This window comes from Coffea eugenioides, unplaced genomic scaffold (assembly GCF_003713205.1).
Source record: "Coffea eugenioides isolate CCC68of unplaced genomic scaffold, Ceug_1.0 ScVebR1_1;HRSCAF=6, whole genome shotgun sequence".
In the NCBI taxonomy this organism is placed as follows: Eukaryota; Viridiplantae; Streptophyta; class Magnoliopsida; order Gentianales; family Rubiaceae; genus Coffea; species Coffea eugenioides.
The window spans coordinates 38,784-48,482 of NW_020862447.1; the positions used below are offsets into that span (position 1 = coordinate 38,784).

Below are 9,699 nucleotides of genomic sequence, written 5' to 3' on the forward strand. Positions count from 1 at the left end.
AAAAGTCAAAACTGAAACTAAGATAGGCTTTTTTTCTGCTAAGTGACTAAGGTCATAACCTCGTCTTGTTGTAAAACCAAACAAAAAAACTTAGATAACAACCTCATTTACATTATTGTATAAAGCATGTTAAGGGAAACAAATCACTTACTTCCTTCGAAAGTCTTTCAATTTCAGAGGTGTAAAAATTGATAGCATCCACTGTTTTACCCCAAAAGCCAAGATAACCACTCTGCTCAAATCAAAATATTTTCCTCAGAAGGTGTTAGTTTTGGGATGTATGAGATGTTCAGGACTATTACTTTATGATCGACATATCCAGAGGCGAACGAATAATATCACATCGAAGTACCTTGGATGTGGGCCTTCTTGATTGGTTCCTAGCATACTTCAGTTGATGGTAGTCAAGCCAGTTCTGGTTGTTCTTTTTCTCATTCACGAGTTCAGAGAGCTTGTTTGCATTGTAAACCACCTGCAGATAAAGCATGCGAAGAATACAGATATATTGAGCATGGCAACTGACTAACTCTGCTTAGGTAATTAGTGGATAGAAGATATTGCTATAACAAACAGTCGTCAAAAGAGGTAATATTTCATTTTATCTCCATTTTCTTTTCTTTTTTTCCTCAAGTAGCAGCCAATCAACTGCATAAAAGACATAAAACAAATCTGCTGAGAAATTTTAGCAAAGGGAAACAAGAGTAAGTAAGAATCCTGTGCAGAAGAGGGGCTTGCTAAGGCCATTTCTTCAATATCCAAAGTCATTTGTCTGATATGTCAGGTTTGCAAAATACCAACTAGAATCCTAATCTTGTATTTCTGGGAAATCATGTCTATACTCATAACTCTAGGTAGTATAACAGCAAGCAAAATGAAGCGAGAGATTTTTCATTCTGATAATTAAATAAAATCTGAAAACAAAATTTTCACAGCATTACACGTGCCTACCAAGTAGACAGATGAAATCACAAATTCCCCCATATATATGACTAAATTGTCTCCACTTTTTGAAATCAGTTAGGCAATCATATTGTATAAAGAAGAATGCTCATATTTTCACTTAGAACTTGACCATGATTGTTTAACAGATAATTAAATACCTGCAAATCAGACTACTTAGTTTATCAGGTACCTGCAATGCTAGCTTTTATTTATTTTCTTTTTTCTTATTACATGCAGGGCTAGCTTATTAACAATAAAACCTGCATGCTAAATATGAAGATATATGTTATTTTATGTTGCATGGCCAAGCTGAGGCCAGTTGCTGTAGAAAATTTCATTTCCTTTTGACTCAATAGTTTCCTTAACTAATGCATAACAAACTGCATGAACAGGAAATCACTTTATGGTGCAGTAAGAAAGCCAATTAGTAGAAAAATAATTATTTTACATGCTTAGAACTAGACTTTTAGGATGTGCAGTAATGAAGTAGCAATGAGAACCATGATATGTCGGTTATATAAATATCCATTCTGAATGCCATTCTAGATTGGAAGGAAATTGGAAAAATAGAAGGCATAAAAGGTTTAACGTGCAGGCTTTTCATTGCTGTAGTCCCCTCCCAAACAACAACCACCTAGAAACTAAGGATATGTACAAATTATACCAGATTATTAGACATGGATTAATATAGGAGGCAATCTCAGAAGCCGTACAATGATATTTTGACAAGAAAAAATATTTATAAATTAATCATCATAAGTTTATGAAATTGTACTTGGACCTCCATGGTGATAAAATGGAAAAATTAATTCAAAGTTCATTCTATTCTGTTCTAAGAGTCACAGTAAATTTTACTGATAGCAATAAGAGGATCCAAAATATTTCCTTTGTATAGTCAGTATCATCCTTCGTATGGTCAGTCATGCTATAGAGTCATAATCTGGTGACAAATCTATAAGTATGCACCTGAGTTTATCCCGAGAGACTTTTAAGTTTCTGCCTTTCAGATTAGAAAATATCGAAGACTTGGACAACCTTGGGTGAGACACTTCAAAATTACTCTAAGACAAGCTACAATGAGCTCAGTATTGATAAAAACCAAAGTGGAGGTTATGAATTGTCTAATGCTACCCAAGTCTACCAGAAAAATTGAGCAGCCAATAGGTATTCTAACAAATGATTGTCCATGACCAGTATGCAAGTTTTCCAGAAAATTTGATCAGCCAACAAGTATGATTGCTCGCAAATGTAACAATATCAATGACACAAGCACATTAAAGGGTACGTCAGAAAGAAATGAAGTAACTAGTAAAACTTAGAAGAAGCTTTGCTTCAACCAGCTTCAAGAGATAGTTAACTAAGTTGGATAATCCAAACACCAAGGTCTTGCCACTGCTTGAAAGGAGTGAATTTTGCAAAACAGGAAGGTCCAGCATATCACAGCAGTTTGTGTTGTGCTAACAAGACATACTTTCGTGGGATATCAACATTAACTATTACTGTAAATAACTTAAGCAATAGCTTTCTTGTGAACCTCTCTAAAGTACAAGGCAATACCAATTAATTTGCACAGACCCTATTCTATATATGCATGATGTTCCCCAATACAAACTACAGAAATCTCTGCAAGCTAGATGTCAGCTAGTTGATTGATACTTCATCAAATATCAAGGTTGGTTGGAGTAAAACCTGATGAGTTAGATAGTGATCAGGATGGTTGACCATGAAGAAATGCTCCACAAGTTCACTAACAGATTCATCAGGGTCTGGTGGCACATTTCTTACAAGTACCTGGACCGACAGAATGACCACAAAGAAACATCCTTAGTTACAAAAACACTTCAGATGTATAAAGCATATGAGTAGTTAGATATTAACAAGAAACCATGGAGTAACATCTTTTACCTTTACAGTAAAACAGAATGGAAAAGGATGGCTTGCCTATTGGCAACAGCAAATTCAAAATGGGAATGTAAAAGAAAAGACATCAAAATTTGAGATATTGTCTTAATCCAACTCTGTCTAAAATGAAAATCACCTCCATTTTAAGTTGATCTTTTAATGCTTATGAAAGATTGGAAATTGATCCAATGATGCTTCATAGTAAGCATACACCAATGCAGGAAGAAAGTTGTCAATTACACCTTTACATAGCCAGGTCATTACTAGTACTTGTGTGAATACCTAAAAGGGTTTCTAATTGTAAAACTTCTTGAAGGTAAGACTTTTAAGGATTGGTACAGTTCACAAATACCTTCATCCAAGGTACTAAATTTCAGTCATTCAACCTGAGATGTCATGTATTTATCCATTTTGAAATTTCCGTACAATAGCCATTTCAAATCGGTTCTCTTCAAAGGGTAGTTAACAAAATTTGATGATGAGTATGCATGATGGAGTTTAAGTATTAGAAGTTCAAATTTCCAGAGTGTTGAGTCTATTAAATCTCCAAAACTTAAGAAGATGTGAATCAAAATCAACCTTAAGATTAAGTGATATAATTTACACTTCAGAATAGGAAGACCATATCTGAATAACTAAGCAAGAATACAAATATGATTATTTGAATATTAGTCTATTACCGTAAATTGATCTGGACGTCGATGTTCTGAAGCAATAAACTGCAATCTCATTGATGTAATTGTCTCATATTCCCTCTTCAAAACATAACACGTCCAGAATGTAAAGACATAAGCCATTACTATGTGAGTCCAGAATCTGCAAGAGTGAAATGAGAAATGAAACTTTATGACAGTCAAAATAAGACAATAAAAAAGAAGTGCAAGCTACATTTTTACTAAGAGTAAACAAAATAAACCAGGCCACTAAAAGATTTATGAAGCTCAAGAAAAGAAAGAGCAAAATATATGAATCATTGAACACGGACAAGATCCTCCAGTACTTTAGATGTCCACAGTGCACAAAAAAAAATAAAAAACTAGCAAACATGGACATTGAACTTTTATAAAAAGCACTACTTCAACAAAACCACAATGCTTTTTCAGATTGAGTGCCCGTGTTTAAGCTTCAACATAACTGAATTTTAAAAAATTAATGTTCCTATAACCTATACAGATATTTCCCTTATGAAAGAGAGACTATATAGCAAGGATAGCCAAGCACAAGCAAGGATATAAAATTCGTCTCCCTCATTCTGGACCAAAGGAATCAAAGGATATATGAGTAGAGTCTATGACGAATTGCTGCTTCAGCAATCTTGCAAACCTTGTGAAGAATATCTACCATAAATAAGAGATCGGTAGTGGTAACTATTCTGGAAACTTCAACTACTAACCATCTATCTACTTCATTTTCCAGAACTTAGCTGGAGAACTTGAATTTAGTTGGAAAGAATGAAAAAGGAAAAGTAAAATAAAATAAAATACAAAGAGCACATTGCAGGTTGTATTGGTCAATCATGCAAAAGGGTGTGGAGAAGAAGATCAGAATATCCAGATTCTTAAGGCAGAAAAATCATTAGCATCTCCAGACAAGTGCCATTCCAAGAGTTTAAGGCACAAAAATTAAGATCTTACAGGTTATACTTCGCAGTCACGTAAAAGGGTGTGCACAAGAAGATCTGAATATCCAGATTCTTAAGGCACAAAAATCAATAGTACATGCAAATGCCATTCCCAGAGTTTAAGGATTAAAAGTCAATTCTTAAACAGATTGCTTCATTCATCTTCATATAAGGTTCTTATGTTAGATTCCTGCAATTTTCAATAAATTTTAAGCTGAGGAGATACTTCAAAGCATGCTTTCTCAGTATTCCAAATTCTTAACTAATTCCAACAACTTAGATTGCAGCATCTTCAGGTTGACACTTCCAATGAGGATGTATCATGGGTCTGCAAGACACTGTAGTTGCAACTTTTCTTTTTTTGTTAGTCAAATTTAAGATAGCAAAGTTTCTGGTATAAGTTATAAGCAAAAACCTTAATGTCAGCACTTATTGCTCCACTACGAAAACTATACTCAGTTCTAACTACTTCTGAAAGATCATGGATGATGTCAAAATTCACTACAGTTTCTTTCTGAGCCAGCCAAATGAACAAGAGAAACCAAGCAAGGTACCAAATAAAAAAGACAGTTTTTTTTATACCTTTCTGTGCTGACAAGAAGTAAAATTATACAACTCATAAAGAAAGAGCATCATTTTCTACAAGATTAAGACGACTTATTAGAATAATCCTTGTTTTGTGATTTTTGGTTAAGATATAACTTTTACTACACTTTCTTGACTTTTTGTTCCTTCTACGGCTCTACATTTTAGTATAGTTTTACTCCCTTAGAAGTCCACCTGAAACTTAATTGTACCTACTCAAAATAGTAGACATTCAAAATTCGTGTTAAAAGACAATCTTTTGAGGTCAGCTTAATCTTATTCCTTCAGCAATATTTAGAGTTGCTAAAATGAATGGGACACTTAGCATTGAAATAGAATGTTTCTAAGCTGGTCAATTTTCTCTGCTCAAAGCTGGGATTGCCATATTGTAATTCACACACCACAGACCGCTGCATCTGACCTCTCATTGCAGAGGTACTTATTACTTTTGCCTATCATTGTTGAGACTCCATTGCAGTCCAGTGTAAGGGATCTAATAGTTGATCTCTATATTCCAAATTTAACTTCCTGCAGACAATGTTATGCATGAAAAAAATTATCTTCTTCCTCAAATTAGCCATTGTCATCAAGCGTTATCTAGACAGAGTAACGAACTGTTTTCTTTTCCTGTGTTTATCTGTTGATTTAAAATTGGACGTGATGACTGTGACTACTAAAATGAATTGAGAAGACATATAAAGACAGAAATTGTCAGATAAATGCTAGTGAAAATTGACAAATACAATGCTGTAAATGAGGCAGTAAAAAATAGAGAAGGAAAAAATCCTATTCATGTTAACAAACTGCATCATCTGAAGCAATTCCTTTGGAAAGATCAGACAAAGAAATTAAAAGTTAACCGCAACCAATCATGTGTGGCAACTTGATACCTTTTTGATCCATGAGGAATGTTTGAAATTGAAAGCTTGTCTATGTTGCTAAAAGTCAAATTGGAATGCTCTAAAGTGCTATTGGTCCAATTGACAGGTACCATAACTGTGAAAGCAATTACTGCAATAGGAACAAATATTTTAAGCCTGCAGCGTGAAAAGGAAAGGAAGGGTAGAAAGAAAGAAAGAAGAAAAGAGAAAAGTTAGTTGATAATTTAAGAGCAAAGTCAGTATCATTAAGCAGCCAATATCCAAAATGAACTATCAATGCTGGAATGATGATAAAGGAATATAGTGAACGAGATCTTAATCTATATATTTTAAATATGGATTCTTGATGCTGACTAAGCTCTAACGTTACTGGTGGATATTTCTGCTGTCTATTTGTGGTGAAAATATCTTCCTCAAAAGTATATAATGAAATAAATTTCAAGTGCCAACCTTGTGTGCTGAACATATTATCTAATTAATGGCACTCAATTACTTCGGTAGATAAATTTTGTGTCTGTAGAATAATACCAACCCATTCGTCAACTGGAGTAATAAGATGGTGAGATAAAAGGTGAACTAATTATCATATCTTCTTCAGTATACATGTTAGGGAAAAAAAAAACTTTCAAGTTTTCAATGATTCCACCTGCATAGCTCAGGGATGTGGGCAGCCTCTATAAGCACATAATCAATGCTTATTAGAATTTAAACAAAGGAAAGGAAGTGTACCCTGTCAAGTAAATTCTTAAGTAAACAGCAGAATCCAATCCTGCGTGATCAATAAGCTCAGGTTCTGGCATTCGCATTGCAGCAGGCATCCAATTCAAAAATCTCAAATATGAATGGAAGTCCAAATTGACAAATTTATGGACAAAAGCACCTGACTGCAATGGACTGCTTCTCAAACCTTTCAGGTACCACTTTGGGAAATATACCCTATCATTGATTGGCTGAATTCTCAGTACCGCAAAAGCCACAAAGAAAGCAAATGCACTGAGTATATTTATAGATGCTGCAACAGAAATATCAGCAATAGTCGCCATACTGCTTCAATTAGGATTATATACAACCCTGCAAAAGAAAACTGCTTAAGAATTCCTCACACGTGCATATGCAATAAGTCACAGAAAGACACAGAAGAGGTACATAGATAGATAGATCAAGAGAAAGAGAGAGCAACCATGTCTCCTAATCAGCAATTCTAGTTTCATTTTTAAGGGTAATTTACTTTTCTAAAAGATGATCTTTTAAATTGGTAAGGACAAAGATATAGTTTACCCCTTCAAACACAAATCCTGCAGACACAGTTTCCTGAATTACCAATTGCATCCTTAAAATATGTACTTGGATCAAGAAAATCTATGTCTGTATTTTCTTACATTTGTAACCCAATCACCCATATACATGCTTGGAAGCATAATTTCACCTGATATTGCCGAACAGGTGATAGCTGCAGTCCTAGTTATGTTAAGACTACTGAATAAAACTATGAGGTTTGGAGTTATCTGGTCTAAGCAAATTGGTGAAGGCTGCAATAGATTGAATATGAGAGAAATCTGAGGTGAAATTCAAGGAAGAAGGTACATTTGATTTAATAAAAATAAGGACTTTTTTACACACTGGAGCGGTTCTGTATATTGTTATCGATGTAAATGTCAAAAATGATACAAACAGAATATAATGAACTAATTATTGAGATCACACCCTTCTTTCTTAATAAGGCAAGCACCTAGCATTAAGTCAGTTCTATTCATATGAAATGTGAAAACTATCTAAAGAGTCCGGGAACAGAAATGTACACAATAAAATAGTGTTCAATAGAAAGGAAGAAAAGCAGAGATAGTCAAGGTAGCAGGACATGTCTGTCTGCAATTTGTTTGAAGTAGAGGAATCAAGGGCAAAAATTGCAGGCCCTTCCATTAATTTTTCTTAACTAAGTGTGAGTACTGATTTGCATGTTCAGCATTTCACTACCACTTTCCAAGAGGGATTTCTTAAGAAAGCAAACTACAATAAAAATGCACATCGCTTAAGACACTTTCACATTGTTTTCAATGTAAAAACTACATTTCTCGAATTGCCTTTTGCTCCAGTAATTTTGCACCGTAAATCCCGGGAAAGACATAATTCATCTCTAAAAGATCTTAAATTTCTTCTTGAATCAAAAAGATAAAACTATAAACCCAAAGTAAGGTATATACTGAAAGACTTCAGAGATTTGGCATTCTTCAAAAAGATCTCCACAACATTGAGAAAGAAATACTTTAGATCAAAAGGGAAAAACAATGAAAGTTTAATACACAGTTACCAGAACTACAAACAGGTCTTGACCATCCTTCCCATACATCAAAAAAATACGTAACTGCTATGCACCAAGAGCAAGTTCAAATACTGCTTTCAATCACATTACCATTCAATATAGTACAAGGGGACCAAAAGATTATGTACATAGCAAAATAACAAGTTATATTTCCACCCTGATCATCTCTCCTTTAAAAGAATATTGGCCAAACTTAACAACAGGTCATTTCAAGAATAAACTGGACAAAGGTACTCATTGGCTAGGATATTTATCATTCCTAGAAAGATGTTAGCATATATCTAAATTACATACAATAGAGGCTTTGCAATATATATCTTGCAGTAAAAGCAAATCGATGCTTGGAAATGGTGAATTCAAACAGTTAATATCAAGTGAAGATGATTGATATACCTGAACTATTTTCTATATCCAACCACCACTATTTTCTATATCACTATTCTAAATTCTTCTTGTTGTTTCGTGTATGTAATCATGCACTTGTCCAGTTTATTGTTGCATTCAAACAAAATATTACAACCAAGTCCTTGAAGGCAAATTAATAGACCTGGGAATTGAAAGAACTATACTAGCTAAAACCCCTAAACCGACAATTCAACTCTAATTATCCACCACAAAACGCCACATAAAACACTTTTATTCCTAAATACTAGTTGCATCATTTATGAATTATCAAGATTTCCACACCTATATTACTTCTATTATGTCCTAATATTAGTGAAACCACAATTCCTTGCAAGAACTTCAATTGGAATACAAAATAAAATGTCATGCCTGGAACACATTAACTGAAAATCTTGTAATCTCCCTATGTGGAAACTAATTACATTAATGGTGTACATGAGAGTAATCCCAAACGGAACAAGTACCACTAAGATAAACTCTGCTTCACCATGTTACAAAAAGCAAACACAAGAACACACACTGGCAAGCAAATTAACCACAGATATAGCCAAACAATGGCTGAAGAAAACAGAAAACAGACATTTCAGCATAAAAGGCAAAAGGGTTTGGAGATTCATACTCAAATGTCAAGGGCCCTCGAAATCTCCTCCCACTCTGAGGATGAACTGAAGACTATTTGAAGAGAAGACAGAAACTCAAAAAACTGCTTGACTGTGGCTCAGAAAACGACACCCTCTAGGACAAGTTAGACCCTGAAGTGGGATCCTGCATTTTGGGATTTATCAGAGAAACAACAGAAAAGTATTTGCACACAGTACACACAGTGATTATATATACTATATAGAGTGGCCGAAAAGGTAGTGATATAATATAACGGGAAGGAATTGAGGTGGGGTGCATGTGAATACTGTGTTTTTTTGTGTGAAATGTGTGGGAATTTTGGTAGCTTTTAAATTCTTGTCGGCAAAAAAAGCATGTGTTAACGGCTACTTGGAGGAAATTACCAACGAGGATTCCTTTACGTAGTTAGTTTTGTCAAGCCG

The 9,699-nt window shown here is 34.3% G+C and overlaps 1 protein-coding gene across 1 annotated transcript in view; it reads right to left on the reverse strand.

Annotated features, from left to right (window-relative positions):
• The window catches only part of LOC113756122 (CSC1-like protein At3g21620), a 22,045-nt gene extending 12,619 nt beyond the window's left edge, over window positions 1-9,426 (reverse strand). Inside the window, exons 1-7 of the mRNA XM_027299916.1 lie at window positions 9,276-9,426; window positions 6,661-7,002; window positions 5,941-6,087; window positions 3,525-3,660; window positions 2,632-2,733; window positions 353-472; window positions 152-232 (exon numbers count right to left, since the gene is read on the reverse strand). Coding sequence (XP_027155717.1) covers window positions 152-232; window positions 353-472; window positions 2,632-2,733; window positions 3,525-3,660; window positions 5,941-6,087; window positions 6,661-6,974 — 900 coding nt within the window. The 5' untranslated portion in view covers window positions 6,975-7,002; window positions 9,276-9,426. The remainder of the gene's footprint in view (window positions 1-151; window positions 233-352; window positions 473-2,631; window positions 2,734-3,524; window positions 3,661-5,940; window positions 6,088-6,660; window positions 7,003-9,275) is intronic.
• Window positions 9,427-9,699: the final 273 nt, after the last annotated feature.